This window comes from Pteronotus mesoamericanus, unplaced genomic scaffold (genome assembly GCF_021234165.1).
Source record: "Pteronotus mesoamericanus isolate MK-2021 breed Mesoamerican mustached bat unplaced genomic scaffold, CSHL_Meso_final contig_220, whole genome shotgun sequence".
NCBI lineage: Eukaryota > Metazoa > Chordata > Mammalia > Chiroptera > Mormoopidae > Pteronotus > Pteronotus mesoamericanus.
The window spans coordinates 3,694,906-3,720,375 of NW_026555091.1; the positions used below are offsets into that span (position 1 = coordinate 3,694,906).

The following is a 25,470-nucleotide window of genomic DNA, read 5'->3' on the forward strand; positions in this document are numbered from 1 at the left end:
ACGTGCACGGTAATCTACCCCAGACACAGGGGTACTGACGTCAAGGGCTGCGCGGGTCAAGTTCAGAGCCCCGGGTGAAGTTCAGGTTGACTCCCCAGATATGAGACCTGGATCAATGTCTGAAACCTCTGATGTCAGCTTGTTTAATTCTCAGTTGAACAACAAGAATTTGTCATGTGTCACTTGCTCATAAAAACAGTGCACACTTAGTCTGTCCCAAACCCAGGGCGGTAGCTTCCTGGCCGCCTGGATTCTGGGGAAGGACACATTCCCTGCGCAAGCAAGCGTGCCCGCCCACTCAGCGTGGGCGGGCCCCTGGCTCCCGCAGGAATCGGGTTCACTGAGGGAGAGAGCGCTTCAAAGCCTGGTGGCTTTCCCGAAGCTGTGGGTCTCCCGCCCAGCAGTGCAAATAGGTTGGAGGCCCCAGGGAAATAAGGAGACTCTGTCTCCACTAGAGCACACGTTCTGCATATAATTTTGTTTTAATGGGATCCAGGTGGGTGGGCAGGCGGTGTTGAGCCTGCCTGGGAGGTAGCCGCAGATGCACCTGTGTCTGGGGATGGAGCCGGTCGCTGCAGCTCGGGGGTGGTTGGAAAGAGGGTCTGCTCAAAGCTACAGGGCCTGCCGAGGGATCTGGGAGTCAGGGGACGTGGGACGGAGCAGCAGCAAGCTGAGGGGCTCCAGGCTGCTCCTGGTCCAACGCGGCTCAAAAGGGAGGTTTCTAGAACGACAGTGTGCACATGAGGGAGCAACAGGGCACACGTTCAATTCGCAGTTGGCAGGCTGTGGTGTCCCAATCATGCTTATGCACATGTGACACACACACACGACACACACCAGCAGCAGGCGATGCCTTGTTTTGTGTGCAAATGAGAGGAGCAATGGTCTCCGTAATCCCCCCAAATAGTAACACGAAACCCTCTGGGTGGTCTTTACAATGCCGCCCGCAGCTTGTCTGGTCTATTTTCCTCCCCTCCTCTCCTCTCTCTTCCTCTTCCTTCTTTCCCTCCCTTCTGGCGTCAGTTGAACACTGCAGATTCTTTCTTGCTTCTCTTAATTAGGGGCAGAGTTTGCCATTTTGAGCACAGGGTAGATGAGGAAAGGGAAACGTGGTTCCAGGAAAGGCAGGAAGTGGGCCTGGAGTTTCTGACTCCTATGTAGGTAACGAGGAGACGCGGCCCAGACGCGGCCCCACCGCTCACGTCCAGGCCCCTCCGGCCGGACCCCCATAGCTCTCGCGGCGGCGTCTGTCCTCCGGCTTCTTGGCCCCGAGGGCCCCGTTCACCCCTCGGCCCGTGGCACGCATGTCACGGGGCCCACGGCTCACTTCCCACCACTTCCCTTTTACCAGAATCCGAAGCGCAGAGAAGGCGGACACGAAAGGTGCGGAGTCCTGCTCCTGAGGAAAGAGCCAGCGCAGCCGCAGAGGTTTGGTCCCAAAGCAACAACAGCCCGGGAGGATCAGTGCGGGTGGGGAACAGGGGCAAGAACTGGGGCTTGAACACAGACAGAGCTGGGGCCGAATCCTCCTGTTGCCACCTGCCAGCTGGGCAACCTGGGCAAAACGCGTGACTTCTCCCAGTCTCAATGTCCTCGTCTGCACAGCAAACACACTGTCACGCGAGACTGTGCACAGCAAGGCCGGGCGTGGGGTGTGACCCTACACCAGGTCTGTGCCTGGCAAGATGGAGGCGCCAGAGATGGGCCAGATACCCAACTGCTGCCCCAGAGGCTTACGTCCTAGTTAGAAAGCCTACGTAGACATCTGTCACCATCCCAGTGCCTCACCTTCCTCATCTATAACGTGCGGACAACAACACCTACTTCACAAGATCAAGTGATGCATATGTAAAGCATTTAGAACAGGACGGGCACATTGTCATACTTGAAAAGGTATTTTGTGAGGATGGTTGAGAGGAGGGTTAACATTTTGTGACAAAAACTAGAAGTTATTTTACAGAGACGGGGACAGTGACGGGAGCTGGAAGGAGCCTGGTGCTGAAGGGCCTTTGGGGCGGAAGGGAGGACGAGAATGGAGGGGCGGAGGCGGGACTGGGGAGGGGGCTCAGGCGCGAGTCGATCACTCCCTTTTGGCGGCAGCATGGGACCACCGAGGGTGCTAGTGGAAGTTCAGGGAGGCGTTTTGAGAATCCCAAAGTGCTGAGTGAAAATGTCTGCTTCACTGTGTAGGCACATGTGGAGACCACAGCTGGGGGAATAATCTGACTCGAGGTATTCACTGGGAAAATCAGCGTGGCCAGGAAGAAGGGAAAATCTGGATTTCCATCAGTACTGCAGACGAGCAGCCAGAGGTGCTTCATTAATTTACTCAGCACGTATTTCTTTGTTACCCGGGAGGAGGCCCCCACCCTAGGCAGCGGTGCGGAGCGGTGAACCAGACAGAGTCTGTCCTCTGGGAGGCTGGAGCCGAGGGAGAGAGCAAGACAGAGGGGCGCTCTCACTGCATCGCTTAAAACCGCTGAAGGAAGCTACCGGGTGTGCGGGAGGGGCGAGCAGAAGGGGCCAGGGGTGGCTTCCCTGCAGGAGCGACGGGCAGCCCGAGATCTGCAGGATGAGGAGTCCGCCTCGCTGAAGGACAAGGGCCAAACTGCATTCGGGCGGGGTGACAAGGTCCTCTGTACCTTGTAGAAAGGAGTTTCTGGCTTCAGTGTGGAAAATGGACGGGAAAGAGGGCGACAGCAGATTGGGTTGGACCATCTGTGAAGTTGTAGCAGGAGTCACATCGAAAGACGACTTGACTTCCGGTGGTGGGCACACAATGCAGTATCATGTGTCATAGAAATGAAACCTATGTGATCTTATTAACCAGCATCACCCCAACACATTTAATAAAAAAGAATAAATTTAAATATATAGTTCAAACCTCCGAGAGAAAGAGAGGAGAGAGAGAGGTGATTTTTGAGTACTTCCTGCGATGACACCATTACACACAAAGCATGATGAATCTCACAGACCAGAGAAGCCAGACACGAAGGAGAACATACGTGTGATTCCATTTATATGAAGTTCAAGAATGGAGTAGTCATTAAATGCCCTAATCTGGGGTGAGAGATTACAGAGTAGTGGCTACAAGGGTCGGGGCGTTTGACTGGGAGGCTCATGAGGAAGGCTTTCGGCCGGTTAGAAATGATTTCTGTTTATATCTTTACCTACCTTTCGCAGGTAGGCAATTCTACCTACTAATTCACGCCTGCTTTGTAGGTGTAATTTGTGTGCCATGGAAATGATATTTTGAGCATAAACTCCGTAGAGTATAAAAATACCTTTTTTAAAGTGAACATTTTTGTGACTATCGTGGTGGGTGCGATGTTTATATAGCGTGATGTTCCTTAAGGACATCGTGGAATCCTATCCGCCTCGCCTCTGTGCATACCCATTGCCTTTGCTCTTTTATCCGACAGCAAACATTACCATACCGCCATCAATGCTAGTTGAACACACGAAAAGGAATTCTTAAAACTATAGTTGGCTAACTCTTCTAGTAACAAGCGGAGCCCACAGTTTCTCAGGTGGAATCAGGGGAAATTGAACAGGCACCAGGCATTTGTATGTCTCTCTTGGCTGCTTAACACGGTCAGTCAGCAAAATCCTGTTCAGTGGTTAGGCCCCCAAGTGTTAAACAGACTGTATTTCAATGGGAATAAAAAGGAAATTGCAAATAGAACAGAAACTGGTTGTGTTATGTGCAGAAAGGCTAGAATTCTCAGAAAGGAAGCATAGAATTTTATTTTTTTTATTTTGTCTTTTTTGTTTTTACAGGAAGTTTCCGGAAATCCATATTGCGAGGCCTCGCCGGATTTAAGAGGATACGGTCTTTGGCGTATTGGGGGGAGGGCATCATGTCAGCATGTGCTGCGACCTCCCCGCTGTGTGCATTCCACCTGCAAACTGTCTGGCGTGATATAAGGCACGCGGCATATTCCGGACAGCTATCTCTGAATAATACTTACATTAACCATCATTTTTATGAACACTTTTTAAAAATGCAGCAGGCATTGTGCTAAACATTTGGAATGTCTTGGCTCACCTACTTCCGATAATTAACTTTGAAGGAGGGGTTTTAGGTATTTAAGTATACTTCTTTTATGGGGGAGAAAAATACAGCTCAGACTAGGAGGACCAATCACACACGTTTTCCCAGGATGTGGGACTCTCAGCGCTTGTACCTGGGAAGAAAGTCCTGGGCAAACTGGGTGAGTTAGTCACCTCATAAATGTGCCTTGTTTTGATTTTTCATCAGGGTAGAAGGATTTAAACCTCTTCTCCGCTTGGCTGGTCATATTTCCTATCAGTCTCCAGCCCCGCGTAATAGTTAAACAGGAAAGACATCCTTTGGCAGCGTCCCTGGGGCAAGGGATCTAGGTTTAAACTGGGAATATTATTTCACATGATGTAATTGCAAATGTCATCTTGCCTCTTTCTGTCCCTGAGCCGCTGAGTGAGTGAGGCAGAGCCCCCTTTACAACGTTTCCAAAGGGCTTGTACGTCACCGTAGTCGGACATTCTGCGTGAAAACCCACTCACCTTGGGAAGAGGGTAGAGGTGACACAAGGCTTGGCCAGGCTCCGGTTGACAAAACTCCAGGGCGTGGCACACCACATCCGCATTCATATCAGCATCAAGACTGGAGGGAAAGGGGAAAAACAGGCTCGTAAGATCTCGGGGGCATTAGAAAAATAGAAACTATTTCACAGGCCGGGAACTCCCAGAACGGATTCTAATTCCCTCAACTCCTTGCACCAAGGCCTCTGAGTTCAGTCCTGGGGATGCCGGGGGCTAAGGACCTGCTGCCCACGCTGCCGCCCGATTCTCACCTGCATTTAGAATAAGGCCTTGGGGGCAGGGTGGGGCTTGAGCAGCCCCAGCCAGCCCTGTGCTGGCTTCCCACCTTCCCACCGGAGCGGGAGGTTCTTTTCAGCAGAAGCCACAAATAAAACTGGGAACGGAAAATGGACAGGGGTATCATTTCATGGGAACAATATTTTAAAGTTTACTGGGCCTTAGAGCAGAAAATCATTTATGATACAGCCTTAAACTCTTAGAATTATTTTCTTTGGCATAATCCAAATCATCTCTTCCCTTTAAAGTAAATATTTCTTTGCCTTATGGAAGAAAATACAATTGAGTTGACTTTTTGCCCTGGGGATGGTGCAAGACTTGTATCCCTCAAATATTTTGGTTTCTGTCTATGTTGGACGGGGCTAAAACAAACATTCCATATCCATTTTCTGACTGACACCTCTTCTTACCAAGAAGAATGAGTATAGTGTGTTGCTTCCAAGGAAGGAGCAGGAAAGTAAGGACTCGTAGTCACTTTTCCAAGGAAATTACCCATTCAAACCCAACCCAAACCACACCAAAACAACAGAAACAAAGAAACCAGAAACACCCAAGAGTCAGGAAGCCTGGGGATGAGGGGACTGAAGGGAAGGTAATTCCACGCAGGACCTTCGCATCATCAGCACAGGCTGGCTGTCCGGGCAGGGACGGGACACCCTCCCTGAGGGGAATTTGTTTTATCACACTCCTCTCAAACGGAGATGCCTTTGCTTGGAGTTAGGACAGTGAAAAAACAGGATAAACACTCGGAATTCTCTCTGGTTCTGCACTTTTATGACCTGAGCACCCAGTGGGGACAGAAGGGAGGGGCTGGAGCAGGTTGGGGAGCTCAGGGGAAAGGGTCAAAGGCCTGTGTCCAGCCAATGGAATCCCAGTCATTTACTGGAATGTCACCAGACATTACTCCTGAAAGGCTCTTGGAGAGAAATTGAGCCAGATGGTCACACAGTGATCCAAGGGGATCCTTGACCTAGAGTGACAAAGGATCTGAGTCCGCTCTGACTTTTCACTGTTGACAAGAATCGGGATACCCCAGGCAAGCCCTTGTTTTGAAATACTTCCGGTGGAAGCAGAGCAGGCTGCTCCACCCCGCACCCCCTTTTACTGTTCTCCGCCACATCCCAGCCAAGGAATCGGGTCGATGTGCCAAAATACTCACAGCTTTATGATGTCTGGTCCAAGCGTGCGAATGACTAAGTAGCAGGTGTCTTTTAAGAACAGTTTTTCTAAGAAAAACAAAGAGGGGAAATGGAATATTTTTTAGTAGGATGACTTTAACACATGAGTTAATAATGATGATCATCTTTCCGAGGAACTGAAGCTGAGTGATTCATTGATCATTAATTCAAGTCATTAATTTTAAGGGTTTGGGGGACACGTTACAGTTAATGTAGCCATTAAAATAGCATTTCCATCTCGGGTTTGTGTGAATGCCAGTTTGTGTACTGCACATGCGAAAGATTGCCTGTTTATTTTAAAAGTGCAGTTGAATTCTGGGGTTTTATTTTATTTTTTTTATAGCTGTGCACATCTGAATGTTGGTGATCTCAGTTGCTGGCGTTGAAAGAAGCAGGCCTCGCTTTAAAGTAAATACTCTGAAATACGGCTTTGTTGAAAATATTCTCTGGTGTTCCTATGAGGAAAAGAGACTTCGCTTTGACTACTTGGCTTTGGCTGGTGGTGTTTCAGAGAAAAAGGAGACTAAGGGTCACAGGGGGCCTTGCCCTGCCACCCACGCCAGGGAACACACACATGCACACACACACACGCGCGCGCGCACACTCCGCTCCCCCGTGAGGGGAGGACAGGCGCGCTCTGTGCATTGACCTGTTTGCGCAGTGAAATGTGTTGCCTCCCTGCTCCTGTGCCCCAGTCTATGGGTTTATTGTGGGACCCTGGTAATTCCACGCAGGACCTTCGCATCATCAGCACAGGCTGGCTGTCCGGGCAGGGACGGGACACCCTCCCTGAGGGGAATTTGTTTTATCACACTCCTCTCAAACGGAGATGCCTTTGCTTGGAGTTAGGACAGTGAAAAAACAGGATAAACACTCGGAACTCTCTCTGGTTCTGAACTTTTATGCAGTGGTAAATAACACCAATATTACTTTTACATTGAAAGAGGTATAGTCATAGAACTTTTCTTTTTTACAATAAGGCATGAGACTTCAAACACATTGGGCTTTAGAAGTAGGAAGGTAAAACTGTATCCCCGCATTACTTTTGACCTTACAGAAATTACAAAAAAATATGAGAGAATTCTATGAGCATCGCCATGACAACAAATTCGGTAACTTAGATGAAATGGAAAAATTCCTAGAAAGACTAACTGCTGAAACTGACACAAGAATAAATAGATACTCTGAATAGACATATGACAAGAGATTAGATTAGTTATCAAAAGTTTCTGCAAAAAGAAGCTCAGGCCCAGATGGCTTCACTGGTGAATTGTACCAACTTTTTCTTTTTCTTTTTTTTAAAGACTTCATTTTTTTTTCTTCTCCATATTTTATTTTTTAAAAAGATTATGTTTAAGACTGAGGAAAGAAGGAGAAGGAGAGGGGGAGAAACATCAATGTGCGGTTGCCTCTGCTGCACCCTGTACCTGGGACCTGGCCCACAACCCAGGCATGTGTCCTGACTGGGAATCAAACCCACGACCCTTTGGTTTTCAGGCCGGCACTCAATCCACTGAGCCACACCATCCAGGGCTGTACCAACTATTTCAATAAATCATCTGAACAGACAGTTTCCCAAAGAATATATACAAATGGCCAATAAACACATGAAAAGATGCTCAGCTATTAAAGAAATGTAACCCCAAACCACAATGAGATACAACTTTACACTCACGTTGAGATGCTATAATAAGAATGACAGCTAATTAAACACGTTGAGGATGTAGAGAAACTGGAACCCTCATATCCTGCTGTGGGGATGTGAAATGGTGCGGCCATTGTAGTAAACAGCCTGGCGGCCCCTTGCATGATCAAACATGGAGCTACCATATGACCCAACACTTCCAGGTCTAGATATTTACCCAAGAGACCTGAAAACATACATCCACACAAAAGCTTGTACAGGGATCGTCATAGCAGCATAATTCAAAATACCCAAGAAGTGGCAACAGGTCATCCCAAATATCCATTAACTGATGCCTGAATGAACGAAGTGGACTCAGTTCACATACACAATGGAATGTTATTCCACATACAGAACAATGAAGTTCTGACACAGGCTACAGCAAGGGTAACCGCGACAAACAACCACGTCGAGTCCAAGAAGCCGTTATGAAAGACCGTGCCTTGTATGCTTCCGTTTATATGAAAGGCCCAGAATAGGCGAATCCATCGAGACAGACAGTAGACGGCGGTTGCTCAGGGCGTGGGAAGGATGAAATTTTGGGGAATTACAGATAAGGACTGTGGTCCCTTTTTGGTGTAATGAGAATGTTCTAAAATTGATTGTGCTGAGGGAGGCACCCCTCTGTGAATATAGTAAAAGCCGTTGAATTACACACTTCAAGTGGGCGACTTGCATGGTATGTGAATTATATCTCAATATAGCTGTTCCAAAATAACGTGTGCTCTTCTCCCTGGGTGCTCCTTCTAGGGGGCTGTGGCACAGGATGCCCAGAAGCTCTGAGCTTCCACAACTTAGAAAGGCAAGCAGGAGGGTGCCGCCTCCCTCATTACCCAACCTGGGAAGTTTGGAGCATTCGACATCATGGCGGAAGCACTTTGGAGGCGAGACTCAGATGTGGCTAATGTAGAATGAGCTTGGTCAACAGTGGAGGGATTCACCAACAAACACCAGGGTCTGTTCTGATAAACTTGCAGTGCTGCCTGAAAGGCAGACAAAATTTGTCTTCTTTCTGGTAAAACAAGAGGTGGTGTGTGTGTGTGTAGAACCTTGTTTTGCTCAAGTGGAAGCAAGGTTGTCCTCAGCCTCTGAGCAGGACCATGTGAGCTCTCAGTTTCTTCAAACGGATTCAGTAATGGTTAAGAGGGAGAGGCTGCCTGACCAGTGTGGCTCAGTGGGTTGGAGCATCGTTCCATGAACCAAAAGGTCACAGGTTCGATTCCCAGTCAGGGCACATGCCTGGTTTGCAGGTTCGATCCCCCATCCGGGCTTGTATAGGAAATGACCAGTCAGTGTTTCTCTTTCACATAAGTGTTTCTCTCTGTCTCCCTTCCTGTGTCTCTAAAATCAATTTAAAAAAGAGAGAGAGAGAGAAGCAGAGAGGGTCCTGGAGCACCGATGGCATGGCATGAGATGGCCCTCTGAGAGCTATATTCTCGACTGACACTGAACAGCGCAGAACAGAGATTATGTGCAAAGTCTCTGGAAGGAGCCAGACAGGCCCCGGCCAGCCACGATCAGGTGGCAGCCTCACTGTGGCTGACATCCCTGAAGGAAAGACTGGCACTAACATAGCACTAGTAAAACCTACGCGACAAAAAGGGTACCCAGTTAAGTTGTGCCCGTGCCCAGGAAGGTACAAGATCATTTAATTTCCAAAGAGTGAAAAAGGTGTGGAACCACATAGAAAAAAGAGTGGCCATCTCCAAGGGCGAAGAAGGGTTTGAAAAAAGAGTAAACTGCGCAGTCATCACACATGCGGCGTGTCCACAGTGGTATGTGTGAATAAAACCTGGAACATTCCGGACTGTGAGTCACCTTCTTGTTTACGGTCACTTCCTGTCTCACAGGAGCCTTTGGTGGGGGTAATTATTTTTACCCTCATTTTGTAGGAACGGACACTGAGGTTTAGAGAGCATGGTGTCATGGATACAATAAGTGGTTCAGTAAGAGTTTAAGATCTTTTACTCCAAAAGCCCACATCACTTGTATGCACGTCAACGTACTCGGGGCATTTTATTTGGTGCCTCCTGTACCCCAGGTGTGGCAGGTATTGATACACACCGACTCCTGATGAGACATTGGAAACACAGGGAGATGACCTGACCACAGAGCCAGCTTCGTGGCTGTACAGGGAGGGGCAGAAGGGGCTTTACAGTCGTTTGCATGGAAAACAATGTAATAATTAATAAATAATAATACAAGAATAAGCCGTTTTTGCGTACTCACAACAGTAAATCCACTTTTGCCCACCCCGGTATACTCTAGGCAACAAGCAGATTTTCAGGACCTGCAGAACGTGAGCAGAGTTCCCTTACTCATTTTAAGTCGGCGTGAGTTTTTTCACTACCATATTACGATATGGAGATAAGATTTTCGCACAGGTGACCTGAGAAGGCAAAGTTCTAGCAAGACTCTCCGGGCATGTGCGTCCTCTGACCCCTAGTGAGAGTGATCCCATTAATCATTTTTTCTGTTAATAAGTCTGAGCTCCTTCCAAGGTGTTTACTAATGAGCGCCAGAGGCAGAAGCAGAGAGCGGGCGAAGCTGAAGGTCGGAAACGCTTCGTACAATTCAGAAAAATTGTCTTCCTGGCCCAGAAAGGCTGACTGATGTACTGAGAGGCGGTTCTCGGAGACAGTGCTTCTGTGCTGTCTCCGCTTAGGTTATGTTTCTGTACTTGATTAGCTTTGGAGCTAAAAACGATACTGCTTCAAACGTTTGAAAACAATAATAACTATGTTAATGCGCATGATTTCACGTCCTCCGACTCCCATTTTCCCAGCTCACCAGACAGAAGGCAACACAGGGAGCAGGCAGGCACTGTGGCCTGGGATTACTGTGTTTTCTAGGCGTCCTTAGCTGGGAGACAGACAGCCTCTGCTGTCCTGTAATTCACGTGGCCATTCTGTGCACGGCTTAACACCCTCATAAAATGGAAACAAACAGTCATGCCCACCTGCCTTTCGGTCTGCCAAGTGAAAGAACCTTTCACCTGAACTGAGTACCTTATTTCCATCCAGAGTGTAAACATTAATTACTACAATGCCAATAACCCCAAATAACAGCCTTCTTCATCCTTTGAAATTCCTCCAAATTCGAAAGGTGACCTACCACTGAAAACCAACATACCCACTTTGCTTCCCTTGGTAAAACGTCAACTCCCCTTTTACCAGAACTGGCTTCCAGCCTCTCATACCTCCGCAGACTCTGAAATTTCCTGTTATGAGTCAGGAGAAGCCGAGATGGCTCCTTGAATACCAGCAATCTTGGTCTGGGTTGATTACATTTTACGAGTATTTTAGGAGGGGATAATTTAGGAAATAAGATTATTACTCAGCCTTTCAATTTTGGACACTACAACTGTGCCTAAAAAGAGAAAATGAAACTCAAGGTACAAATGGTATTATTGTGGTGTATCATGCGGAAGTGATAAGCAATCTAAACAAGTCTTAATAAGTATGACTATTCTTCATAACATTTCCCTCCTTTCTCCCCCATTTAGAGATGTGAAAATATAAAGTAAGGTTTATAATAGATTGTGAATGTCCAATAATAGGAAGTTGGATGAATAAAATATAGAATATTTATATGGTGAAGAACTATAGAATAACTGAGAGGCTTGCCCTAGCTCTGTATGTCTTAGTGTGTATAGATCTCAAAAACATCCTGTTGAGTGAAAACAGAAGTTGCAGACAGTACATACAGTAGACATTGATGTAAGCTTAAAGCTCCCACAAGGGAGGGTTCTAGAAAGATGATGGTAGAGGCAGTAGTATTGGAATTTCTTTGAATCTCTTCCAAATCTCTCTCTCTCCCTCCCACACCCCAATGTAAAACAACCCAAAGAAAGATTGCTGATTGCTGGTATTCAGGGTACCATCTTGGCCACTTCTGGCTCATAACAGGAAATTTCAGTCTCCAGAGGTACAATGAGATAGAGATAGGAGGGAGGGAGGGAGGGAGGGAGGAGGGAGGGAGGAGGAGTAGATAGATAGAGAGTATCTCCAAGCACCCCCAAACATGATTAGGCAGGGTGAAACCACATATGACCACATGCCTTGTGAGTTGTCAGTGTCTGCGGAAGAAAGTAGAGGGAAGCAATGGGATGTCAGATAAAGCCAAAGACAGGAGAATGCCCAGATAACTCAGGGGTAGCGACTGGAGAGCGTCGTGGGCCAACTGAAGAACAGCAGCTGGAAGCGGAGGGGCTTTGCCTGCTGCAGGAAAAGGTGAGCGCAGAGCTCCAGGTGAGAAGCGCTGTAGAATGAGCATGGTCTGGCAACGACATGGTCAAGAAACTGACCCACGAGGGCTCCTTTGCAGGACAGGGACCACAGTGAGGAGAAACTGCTGAGTTTGGAAGCAGCATTGAACAGGATAGAAGCAATGTAAAGAAAGAAACATGCCCTGGCTGGTGTGCCTCAGCAGACTGAGTGCCGGCCTGCAAACCAGTTCGATTCCCAGTCAGGGCGCATGTCTGGGTTACGGGCCAGGTCCCCAGTGCGGGGGGGCACGTGAAGGGCAACCAGCATTGATGTTTCTCTCCCTCTCTTTCTCCCTCCCTTTCCCTCTCTCTAAAAATAAATAAGTATAATCTTTTAAAAAAAGAAAAGAAAAAAATGGGCAGAGGAACGGATTCAGAAAATCTCAGAAAGCAAGCTGCCCCCTGCTTTTTTTTTTTTTTTTAACATTACACAAAAACAATTGAAGCAGGAGCTCTGTGAATTTAGAAAAACTATCCTGAACCACTTCTTTTTTTAAGAGTTCTGGAAAACTAATCTCATATAAAAATGAGCAACAGAATGTATCTAGGTCAACTCCCATACGAAGTTATTATAAGAAAAAAAAAAGAATAACGAACAGAACCAAAATCCTACAGATAGCAAAAGCATGCCAGAAAGCCATGCCAAAAAAGGGATTAAAACAAAACATCATATTTCAAAATGAGCTAAGAAGCATTAGTAAAAAGATATAAGACATGAAAGAACAACAGAAATGAAAATCAGAAAAACTCAGACAAGGGAAAAAAGAACTCAGGGAAAAGACAAGACTATGAAAGAAATGAAGTCTAAACTAGAATGAACCGAAAAAGAAGGGAAGGAAAGGCTGATGTCTTCAGAAAAATAGAGAGGTGACAGGGAGGGGAAAAATGAAGATATAAAATAAATGAAGAGAGAAAAAGTATTCAAGAGACAGGCAAAATGTGGAAGGTAGGCAAAGAAGATTCAAAGTATGAATAACAGAAATCCCTGAAGAAGAAAACCAAATTAAGGAAACTGAACAAATACTAAACACTTTCCTGAAATTATAAGAAATGTATTTGAAACCCCCCCATTGTGAGGGATGTGCATCCTTAGAGCATCAATGTACAACAACTAACACATATACTAGTCAGATGGCTAAATCTTACAGAAGAAAGAAAAAAAATCCTTTGAACTTCTAGGCAAAAATAGACTTATATGAAAAAGAAAATTAGATTATCTTCAGGCTTTTTAATAACATATTTAAGCTACTTAGGGGAAGAAATTTTGTGCCAAGGGTTTTTATACCCAGAAAAACATTGACTTTCAAGTATAAAGGGCACAGACTGCTTGTTATGAAACATGCAAGAAATTCAGGGAATATTTCCCATGAGCCCTTCCTGAGGAATGAGCTCGAGACAACAACTCAACTAGACCGACATCCTCGTAAGGGCTGATGGTGAATATCAGCCTCAGCGCCGCTGATGGAATGAACGTGAAATGAGAGGGAGAGGGGAGTGGGCCTTGTATGTACCGGCTATGTGCTCAGATAAAACGGCACAATGATTAAATAAGAAATGGGAAAAGCATAGGCAAAAAAACAGTTTTAACTGCTCTCAATGATTATAAAGCATATTAATGGTAGTAGTATTAGAACTGATATTCGGAGGCTGTTCTGTGTGCAATGAGAGATAGGTAAATGGGTAATTATGGGCTATTTTAACTCTATCAGTCCCTTTGTCCTGGAGAATTAGGACTCGGAGTGCAGAAAGAAGCAGGCGACAGCTATGAAGAGAAGAGATTGAGAAAAAAAAAATCCTGTAGTCCTGAATTTTAGGTCTCAGTATGAACTCATTAGCTATATTATTTTAAAATTATATATGTAAATGTATATATGTATATTTCTATCAGTATTTACTGAAGAGGCCTAGAAAAAATGATCAACTCAATAGCAATGAGCATTCCCATGCATCCAGACTGTGGTCTTAAAATATTATTTCCCACCCGAAGAAACCAGGGCTTTAAGGGAAACGACTGATTTCAAGCCTGGAGCTGGAATGGTACGAGGCAGGGTGGGAGCTCCTCCTTGTACCACTCAGCGAGGAAGCTGTGGGCGGCTATGTTGGCTCATGTCAAGGAGTCAGGAGCCGCAGAGAAGAGGGTCCCACTGGTCGAAGTTGGGACAATTTGAGCTTCAAAAGGATAAAAATTGAAATAGATGTAAACTCATCAAATATGTATAAATTTATGAGTTCATAATGACATTTTAAAGAAAGCTAATTGACTACTTTAGGGTAATAATAAAAAGACAGTGAATTATTTGAAAACTGGCAAATAAAGAAAAAGAATTAAGTATTAATCCTGACTTTCTTAGTATGAATAGTACTATTAGGAACTATGGGAAAAATATCTATAAAATATGATGATGAAGATAGAAATTGTCTCTAAATACAGGGTCTGGAAGAAGTAATGCCTGCTTGAGTGTGGTTGGTAGGGGACGTGAATGTCTCACAAGAGATGGACAGCAATTTGAAATTTCACCTAAAATGCCATATAGTATGCGTAAGTGTGATAGCGATATGTTACAAAATGACATGCTACTGATTTTGTAATAAGATATTTTTGGAATAAAGTGGGTGTTATTTGTGCCAGACCCCCTGTATATTTAATTACTAAATGAAATATAAATGATAGATTAAAAGAGAACAGTTTTGCAAGCCCCTGCAAACTATAGGTCAGGTCACTGAGCATCAACAGCTGCTAATTACAAAAAGGGAAAAAAGAAAACCACTTTTGAAGGTCTCCTGATGAAAGAAAACACCAGCACTTATCATCTTGCCAAGGAAGTCACAGTGGAGTCTGATCAAGCCTCTGGACACAGCTGCCGAATTTCAGGAGCTACAGAGCACAGAGGAATGCGCACAATTATGCCACGGGGAGGCTCAGCCAAATCCAGGGACTCTCCTCAAGGCAAATTCCACAGCTAAATTCCAAGGAAGAGGAAGGGATGGAGATGGAACTTGTAGATTAAAATAGATGTCAAAATTCTTAAAACTGGTCAAGGCTGCGGGGTCTGGGGATGCCCACTTGGGCGATGACACTATAACGCAATGCAGGGAAGTGATTGCAGTAAAATCCAGGACATTGTCCTTTTAGGGGGATGGGGGCCTTGTGATGGGGTGGGGTGGGGGGGTGGGGCGTCTGGGGTGGCTACCGCTGTGTACCTTCTTGACCTGCGCTCTGTTTATAAGATGTGAAAAGTATTAGTTTGTTTTGCGTCATTTTCTACATGTGGTTTACCAAGAAAAGTTTAAAAGAATCAACCACAGAACAACACTATACATTGGGTATGGGTTCACACAAGTGAATGTGAAAGTATAAGGCTCAGTAAGAACAATACCCGTTAAGTTCATGAGTGTGGGTCTCTCTAGAGAGGTACGAGAATGGAACTGGCTGTAGGGGAGACCAAAGGGCATTTCAAGGTCATCCTAATTCAACAAAAGAAGGACCTGGTGTAAATATGTCAACATCTTGGCAATGGAGAATCTAGGGTTTGGTCAACACACGTGTTTGCATAGTACCCTCTCCTAGTCTTTATTTTTGAATTTTAAAAATCTGGCTTTGTAGGAAAAAATACAATAAAGATTAAATCAAAGGAAAAAATAATGTAAAAAAATTAAAAAATTGGCTTTGTAACTGCATGCACTACATTCTGTGAAAGCATTTTGGTGTTATCCACACAGCACAAGCTATACATCAAAGATCCAATTATCTTTAGACCCACTGCCTTACTTAGAAAAATAGAGTAGGCATCTTTGATGAATTAGTTCCTCAACATTGAATAAATGAACATTGGACTCCCATGGAAGTTTATTCATTGTGGCTGTTCACCTAACAGTATCTTTAAGGGATAAAGGAATATTTTCTTTCTGCTGAGGTTGAACCACAAACATATGACTTGTTTAAACCACCAATCAGCTCCCTCTTTTACAGGATACCTAAGGGATTTCACTGAGATCCAGTTCAAATCAGTGCGATGCTCCCAGGTCATTTCCCACTTGGGGTTTTGAGACTAGTTGTCTTCTCAGCCTAAAGCTTCGTGGTGGGGCTGTGCATGCGCCTGGGTCTGTGCATGTGGTCAAAGTAACATAAATTATTAAAAATCGTTCATTATTTTGATCACGATGACCGTGATTGACCACCATCATTCTGCCATGGTGGGAGGGGAATGTCAGGAGGTAAATCTGCCTGCAGTGATTTTCTCGTGTTTGTTTTAATCTCGAGGAGCCCATCAGAACAACACTTTATAGAAATAACACAATCAGATGCCCCTCTGTGAGGACAGGTCGGCTGTAAACTTGCTTAGGATGACTCATGAGCACGAGAGAGAAGGGGCCCCCAGGGCGTGGCCCTTCCGTCCTTACCGGGCAGGAAGCTGCACAGCCGCTCCATGGAGGCCTGGACCGTGGAGTTGTGAACTTGCGCCAGCTGCTCAATCACCGACACCGCTATTACACACCCTGTAGGAGAGAAGGCCACGTCAGCCATGTCACGCAGAAAACCTTGCTGGACCATCCTGGGAAAGAAGGGGGAGATGGGTGGGTTCCAGCCTTGCCAAAGCAGAGAGCTTTTGCTTGCCCATCACTGTCTACAGTCTACCTTGGGCATAATTCGCTGTGATCTGTGGTGAACGGTGAAGTGTGGTAAGAAGGTCATGGGTTTGGGGTCAAAGACTAGTTGTCAGCCCCATTGTGCCACCTGTGAGCTGTGTGACCTTGGGGAAGTTAATGAACCTGGCTTTATTTCCTCTTCTTCTTTGATCACACGGGAGAAAGATGTCATTTAAAGGAGACTATGCAAAGATTAAATCTTGCACTTTAATCTTGGGCTTACCATCCAGCCTCGCAAAGCTTTGGTTCCCTTGCTGCAAAGTACATAATAATATGTTTCCCACAGGGCTGCTGTGAGGATTAAATGGGATAACAGTGCTACTGAACGTGCCTTTAAAACCATAACGCTATTGTAAAATATTATTTTACCTCACTGCTACACAGCACACTGCTTGAAGGCATGTACTCATATAATGAGTGTCTAGAAGGAACCATGGATTAAGTTAGAAATATATGCCTTCGGCAACCTTGATATATGATGAGTGTAAAGGCCCAGAATTGCTAGGTTGAAACTCCTAGAAGGTTCTCTCACCAGCCTTCATCTCCTGAACCGCTGGGGAAGCCCAAAGCAGGGGATTCTTCTATATACAGGGGGCTGGCTGGTTAAAGAGCAGTAAGTCTGTGCAGGAAGATTGCTAGGCCTCTCTGAGGTGAGAGGAAGAGCACGTATTAGCCGAGGCTGGTCTCCAAGGAGGTAAACAAAAGCTCAAATCTGAGATGAGGTTCCAGCAGTCAGCTTACTATTATCCATCTGCTCAAGGACCTGGGGACCCACATTCACATGCAAGGTGTCGTTAAAACCCAGTTTCCACCAGGACTCCTCGAGGGAAGGGGGCGGGTAACAGATGCAAATAGTACGCCTGCGTGTCGCTAGACAAAAAACCTTCCGCCACGCGGGGGCTCGCCGGCGGAGACTGGGAGATTTGCGCCTCCCGAGACGCCACAGCACCTGCCGCGGCTGCGGCTCCCGCGTTCCGTGCTCTCGGCGACGCTGGGCAGAGCCGGGCTCACGCAGTCCGAGGCGGCGCGACCCTGGCGACCACTGCCTTACTGCTCTGAGAGCAGCTCCTCGCTGGGGCGTTTGTCCATTAACTGTCAAGGCCGATGAGGTGCGCATTTGACCTAATTCATGCATCGAAGGGTTTATTACCTGGCAATGAATTCCATAGCTGATGCTTCCTGACACTTTATGGTCTAGAAAGCACTTCTGCATAGATTTTCTTTTATTTTAAAAATAATTTTTAAAAAATATAGATGCGATGTGATCTCCTTTTAGAACATTGAGAACTATAGAACAGCATAAAAAAGATAAATATCACTCAAATCATCCAGAGATAAACCAATTTGCGTTTTATTTTAAATACATAAAATGTATTGAACATATGTGATTATTTTCAACACTGATAATACACTTCCACAGCCTGACTTGTGTCTCCGCTAATTGCCTGTTAAGTTAGGTGGAGCTAAACGAATTTTAACAACAAAACGATTATAATTACATTGCAATGTGATAGAGTTTGCAGTGTGGTGTGGTTGAAAAGGGGAGGGTTTGTTTTGGGGAAAAAAAAAAAAAGAAGTAAACCAGCAGCAACTTGGATTCCAGTTCTGGCTCAGTCACTTACACAGGGAGTGGCTTCGAACGAGTTGCCTCCCCACCTGGGAGCTCACGTTTCAGAGTTTGGCGGTAGGACAGAAACCCCTGGAGGCCAGAAGTGGGGTCTCCCCGTAACCCGAGGGCCTGACACAGGGCCGGCTTCGGAGCAGAGGTGGGCACGGGCAGCAGATGTTTGCTGACTTGAAGTGAGCACCCGGGAGTGGTGTCTCCCTGGTCGGTTGCTCGGGGTCTGTCTCGCGGGGGGAGGGCTCCCAGGGGGACGGGCTGCTGTGCTCCAGCTCCATCGCCTCGCCGCCAGTGGCAGCGTTGCTTCCTCTTTGTTCCAGTCTCATTACAGGATGTGGCTCCCCGCTCACTCCGGGGTGGCACAAGCGCTACCCTCCCCTGCTGAGTCTGCAGCAAATGGCACCGGCGCACCGCTCGGGGTCACGGAAGAACGCCGTGGGGATGGGGTTGAGGTCTTGCACAGCCATCGATTCCCGTGGCGTCTCATCAGGGAGCTGCAGCGTGGGACCCCCGGCGTGGGCTCCAAGCACGGCGGGTGTGGGGATTTGCGAATGAAAACTGGAGACCTGGCGCAGACACCAAGCGAGGAGGTTCCACGGTGAATCCTGCCTGAGACCTAGCCTGTGGCTTTTAGGATTTCCCACGCCTTCTTAGAAATGGCGGAGAACCGCGATTACTGCAGACCCGGCCTGCCGCAGCTTTCCACGATCGGAACGTTTTCAGCACGCACCCTCCAAGGAAGGCAGCCCGTGACAAGTAGCCTGGGCAACTGAAGTGGCTGAGCTGGAAGGGAGCATTCAGTCTGCTCCCTGAATCGTTCTGGACACGCTGTGAGTTGGGATGGATATTTTTCAAATGAACAAGGTCAGGGAGCATCTTGGGGTGAATATAGACTTGATGCCGTTTTCTTGTTCAGATGAAGTGACAAAGGAGCACACAAAGATAACTGGGGATTGTTGCGCTGCCTCAGTTTCCCCTCTCTGACCCGTCTTTGAGGTGACAAACATTTGGAGGGACCAAAAACTAGCAAATGCTACTCCACTCAGAAGAGAGCCCCATACGCTGTAGGGAACTCATTTTATCCCCGGCGCCCCATCCCCGCTGAAAGGCTCTGTGTATTTTTGTGGGCTATTTTTGACCCTCCCTGCCTTTGCCTGGTCATTCAAGATCCTCCTTAAACTCCAGTGAAACATCATCGTCTTCTCCACGGCCCAATGTTTAATCCTCACTACTGAGGACTGGTGGTAAGTGCGGCTCTGCTGTTCTTCCCTCCAGACACCGCCCCCTACAGGGCAGAGTCAGCGATGGACTCACTTGCCCCAGGGCGTAGCTCCCTGCCTGGAACCTGAGCTCAGTCCGCCTTCACGGACTGGATGATGAGAGATGACTGTCCTAGAAATACCCTCTGTCCCTGTGTAGAACGGGACCGCCTCTTTATGGAGACGTGCATGAGAAAAACCCTATGAAGACACCCTGGCTGGATAGCTCAGGGGGTTAGAAGGTTTTCCTGACACATCAAAGTTGTGGTTTCGATCCCTAGTCAGGGCGCATTCAAGAAGCAACCAATGAGCGCATAAACAAGTGGAACAACAAATCACTGTCTCTCTCTTTCCCTCAAATCAATTAAAAAAGAAAACCGATGGAAGGCTAGATGTATCACTGGAAAATCCTGCCAGCCGCTGTCTTTTCCTTCCATTGAGGCTAAAGTCACGTGTTTATTTCCCAGGCATCAGGGAAGGCTTCCAAAGCTGGTTTTAACAAAGGGCGTGTGCATTCACCCCAGAGTTACTGAGCACCTGTTCTTGGCCAGAAGCTGTGCGAGGCTCTGACGCACCCCATTGAACAGAATGTGAGCCCGGCCCACAGGGAGCTCACAATATTGTTTCCAAATTTACATGAACTGGATGGTCAATAGAAAATAACATTCAAATGTTGGGTGAGATGTGACTGGAAGAAAACCTAAGGCCGAGCAAGGGGGAGAAAAGGCATTCCAGGCAAGAAACAAGACTGGGGGCCAGGAGGAGCGTGGGGTCCTTCTCCATTGTTTTCACAATTTCTTTAGTAGCAAGTTGTCTTTCTCGCTGGTATCAAAAATAACAGTTTCTTATAATGAGTGGCCCAATAGACTTGGTGAGGCGCAAGACTGGGCAATCCACCGTTGGTTCAGTGGAGCAGCAGGGCTGGATGAACGTGGAGGATAAGAGAACTCGTCTTGGAATTTCCTGCAGGGAGCTCCATTCTTGGGGGCCTCCAGGATCACACACCTTGCACACTATTCCCTTCCCCTGAAAACTCAGCTCCAGCACGCATACGTATTTGCTTTAACCCACGGGTCGGAAGGGCGGATGCAATGAGCATCGTGCTGCTTGGAACCACCTGTACTTTGTACTTAATGATTTAGGCTTTCACTCAGAAGAACCTCAGAGCCAAGCCTTATGGGTTTCCTGGCCTCTGCGGTGCTGGCTAAAATTGGAAATCATTGGATAAATAAAAAAGGAGCCAAAAAGAAGAAACATCTGCCTCTGAAGATCGGATGAGTGTTGGCACTATTATTACTCTGCCTAGTGAAGAGTTTTTATGATCAAAAGGACCCTGGAGAATAGCAGGTGATGAGGCTTGAAATATGTACGCGCCCAGGTTGGGTTCAGCTTTGATTTGAGTTCAGCTCTCTCCGGTGTCTCTGCTCATTTCCAGTGGGCTCAACTCCTGTTCCTGGTGGATTGTTAATTTTGAGTCTACAGTGAGGTATGTCCCGAGTCCCTTAATGGCAAGAACGGAGAAATTGACTTTGCTATTGCTTCTTCTAAGAGGTTGCACTGTCTTGACAAGCTAAAGAATGCTTTCCCCTGGAGAGATGCATGGGCAGAGTAATTTCCCCATTACAGACTATTCTCTGGCTGCTAGTAAAAGGCCTGGCTCTGCTAAAGCAAATTTGTCCAAGTGACTGTTCATTTAGGGAGAGATGACAGCCGGTGAGAGCCCTGCATTTTACTCAGTGGTCACCGAAATCCCTTCTCACCTGGTACCTGAAAATAATGAGCATAATAGAAACTGACACCCCTGATACTGTAGGAAAAGAAGCGAATGGGCCCGAATAAAAACACCTGGCACTGAGATCTGCTTCCGGACCCACAGCTCAGGTAGTTCGCAGACTGTACCACAGAATCCTTCAGAAGTGAAACAGAGCGCTTGGAACTCTAATTATAAGCGAGCCTGCGCGGGCTGGAACTGCAGCCAGCTGACAGAGCGGTGGATTAGATTCCCCGCCGGTCGGCAGCCCGCACTCGCTGAACAGTCCTGACGGCACCTGGCAGCTGGGAGGGCCAGGCGGGGTGTGACTGCGCTTCCTTTTTGACCTGAGTAGGAGCCTAAGTGCTTCATCACCTGGCTGGAGTGTGCTTTACTGTTTCAAAGTGCTTTGCACACATTAGCATCGCATTCAAACTTCATGAAGATGGAAGCATCATGGCTCTCAATTTGCAGACCAGCAAACGGAGGCTCTGAGAGGTTAGGCGCTTGGCAGCTGGGGCTGGGACACCATGTAGTATTGAGTGAGTCCCTTTCAGATGCTGGCAGTGCGCTGGGCTCTGAGCATAGGCTGAGAACAAACTGATACAGTGCCTGCCTGCTTAGAGATTCTGTTTTATCAGAATCACAGGGAAAAGTGATTGTAAGTAAGCAAACACAATTATAAATGATTGTAGGTGCTTTGAAGAAAAGCAACAGGGTGGCCCTGGATGGTGGCTCAGTTGGTTGGAGCATCGTCTCGTACACCAAAAAGTTGTGGGTTTGATCCCCGGTCAGGGCACACATGTAGGTTGTGGGATTGATCCCTGATCAGGGCCTGTATGGGAGACAACTGATGGATGTTTCTCTTTCACCTGGATATTTCTCTCTCTCTAAATCAATAAACATACCCTCAGGTGAAGATTAAAGAAAATGAACAGGTGGTAACAAGGATGGGGCGGTATAAACCATCTTAGCTTGAGCTGATAGAGGGCTTCTTGGAAAAATACCCCCCAAAATGGCCAAAAAATGGCTAATCTAATGGAAAGGAGAAGGCGGAGTGAGAACCCGGGGCAGGCTCTGGAGGCAGCGGGGGTTAGTGCCCACTGGGAAGCAATGAACCTGGTGCAGAGCCCAGCGGTGGGAGAGGAGGTGCAGGCCTAGGCGGGGCCAGGCCGTGGGCTCGCAGGCGGCAGGACAGGCGGGGGTTCCTCCTGGCAGCAATGGGACGTCCGGGAGGGTTCCGTGGAGGTGCTGCTTCCATCTGACCTGTGCCTTTTAGATATCGAACCAGCTGTCAAGGGAGAAAGGGGCTTAGGAGACGAAAGTGGGAGCAGAGAGATACATTAGGAGCCTATTTTGGTCCTGGAGGAAGAGGATGGTGGCTCAGCTAGAGTAACGCGCCACCGGGGGACAGAGGAAAGTGCGCAGACTTAGCACCGACTGTGCAGGCTGGCCTGATAGGCTCATGACTGAGGTGATGAGAGGAAGTGTGAAGACCGGCGGGAGGCAGAATGACCTTTTTGCTCCGCTTTGGGCCCGGGGAGGGGGCGGGTGCAGGCTTCGGGCCGCACCAAGCCTGCATTCGTGTCCCTGCCTCCCTGTGGGCCAGCTTGAGTGAGTCCAGTATGTCCCCTGCCCGGTGCCCCTTCACAGACACCTGCATTCTGTTCCCAGATTTCCCAGGCGGTGTGGGAGCGGAGGACATGCTTCTTTTCGTAACAGTTCATCTTTATTGTAGTTTTTCCTTACTGCTTGTCCCCCCATTCCCTCTCCCACCTCCCCCATCCCTGCAATCACCGCACAGTTGTTTGTGTCCATGAGTTCTTTGAGGATAGGGTTTTTTATATTTTGTAATTTTAATCAACATCTTCATCCCGGCCTTTTTCATGTTGGTGAAAAGAAAAGGAAATAAGAAAACGATCCAACCACCCTCCTTCCTCCCCTCAGCTGCTGGTGACTAAGCCAGAGCCTGCGGGCGCAGCCCAGGTGTGAACGCTGCCGCCCGCCCCCGCCCCCCCTACTGCCCCGCCCCCACCCTGTCCGGTCCCCTCGTCAGCGCAGAGCAGGTGTTCAACGACCACTAACTTCTCTCTCACCTGCTGGGCCCACCGCGGGCAGACACTCTCTCCATACACACCTTTCAAAACAGGAGCTCATGAACTTATCTTTAAAACAGCACGTACTATTATTAACACTGATTTGGCTTTCCTGTGGCTGACTTCATTTTTTTAATTGCAGGGTCTGGTGTTTCCGTGCCACGGGGGAGAGTGGGCTCTGCGGCCTGGCCCAGCCGCCACTGGGAAGGTCGTTTCTGCGAGGCAGTGCTCAGCGAGTCCCACACGGCTGGCTTCCCCAGAACCTCGGCAAACGGAGGGGCGCTGTGCGGGCCAGCTGCTGGGAGAGCTGGGCTGAAGGCCGGCCAGGGCCCCGGCAGGGGCAGAGAGAGGCGGGGAGCAGGCTGCGCTGAGAGGTGCAGGGTGGTCAGCGTGGTTGCCTTAGGGACACATACGACGTTAATGATAAAGACACGAGAGAGAAGACAGCAGGGGCCGTTCCATCCTGTTATTCATTCAGCGCATGCTTGTGAGCTCCTACTCTGCGCCGAGAAGCTTGAGGAGGCCAAGGTGAGTAACCGAAGTCACAGACCGGCAGGAAAGACCAAGGACAAGAAGAGCGGTTGCGTTGTTGCAGCCTGTACGCGCTGGGGCACGGGGCTGTCGGTGTTTGGGGACACAGAGGAGGAAGAAACTTCACGCGATCCTGGGGACCGTGACCCTCCGCTGGAAGAGCTGGGTGGGAAGGAACGGGAAGACTTTGTCTGACAGAAAAAGGCAGGACAGGCCTTTAGGAAGGGAGCAGTGGCAATTTTTAAGTGAGAAAGGAAAGAGCTGGCCAAGGCCAGAGCCCCGTGTCTAGGGGAGAAGACGGGCGGGTGAGAAGGCCGGGCGGGACCCGAAGGGGCCTCGCGGGTCAGGCCGCGAAGCGCAGGTTTCATGCCGTGGGGTCCAGAGTGCAGACCAATGGTTTTCAAACATTTCTCTCTGTACCCCCTACAAGAATTTTGAAAAATTGTGGACCCCTTCCACATTTTAATGGCTGCGAAGGGTATAATTCCAGGAAGATTGTAAGTATTACATTAATCTTCTGTATGTACCCAAAGAAATTTAAATACTACAGTGATTTATACTTATTCTTATCCAGGTAAAATATATGATTAAACTCTTCTTTCACAGTGAGAAATTTATGTTAATTCTTCTCCTTGAATTCATATTTCAGTGAAAAGTCTACTTCCTTACATTTTCTTCGATGATTGAATTTTATCCCGATGCATGATTGAAAGTATTTATTGACTACACTATTATACTTATTAACATTAAAAATAAAATTTAAGTAAAAATTTTAATTTCCTGTTAATATAACATCTAAGTATTAAAACATTCTTCAGATAGTTTCCTTTATTAATAAAACTAATTCATCCACATGATATGTACTACCGATTTGATAAGCAATTCCTAAATAATAAAGGTAAATTTTTATTGAAATTGCATCTCTTGATGAGATGGCTAGGCCTTTTTAATGAGTACCTATATCCATTGTAAAATATTAATTATTCATACAGACTGACAAGGTTCAGTACCATGTCTGTTCCTATTTTTCATTTGAAAAGCAAGTGCCAAGAAAACACATTTACTTAAATAAATAAATGGGAATGAAAGTACTTTTGATATAGCAATATCACTTAATTCATTAGCTCCTCAGTTAAATGTCAAAAATCTTAGGTGATCTGTCATTAAAAATTATTTCAAATGATCTATCACTTGACAACTCTATTAAGTCCCCCTTCAATTGTGCTGAAAGCGAAGAACTAGAAACTGCCTGACTTACAAAAACATTTGTTACTTAGTCACTTTCTCAATTTCTGGGAAATACAAAAAAAAGGTTTGCTAAGACATATCTGTTAATTATGTCTGTTACAATTTCACTTGGAGAGATCTTGTTAAAACCTAATATTCTCAGGAAAAACTGGGAGGCTGAACCATTGCTCTTTTCAATACATTTTCGCCTGTACAATATTTTAAGTAAAATCTTTTATCTTAATGCATACTTCGTATATATTTTTGTTGAATGTTGGGTCTGCAGAATTAGTCCATTTCCGTTATGAGAACTGCCCTCCGTAGGAACCTCAATGGCAAAGTCAGATCTT

At 46.9% G+C, this 25,470-nt stretch overlaps 1 protein-coding gene across 1 annotated transcript in view; it reads right to left on the reverse strand.

Moving 5' to 3' along the window:
* The window catches only part of AOAH (acyloxyacyl hydrolase), a 122,277-nt gene that overhangs the window by 91,182 nt on the left and 5,625 nt on the right, over window positions 1-25,470 (reverse strand). The window contains exons 2-4 of the mRNA XM_054571357.1: window positions 16,391-16,486; window positions 6,020-6,086; window positions 4,546-4,645 (exon numbers count right to left, since the gene is read on the reverse strand). Of these exons, the coding sequence (XP_054427332.1) occupies window positions 4,546-4,645; window positions 6,020-6,086; window positions 16,391-16,486 (263 nt within the window). The remainder of the gene's footprint in view (window positions 1-4,545; window positions 4,646-6,019; window positions 6,087-16,390; window positions 16,487-25,470) is intronic.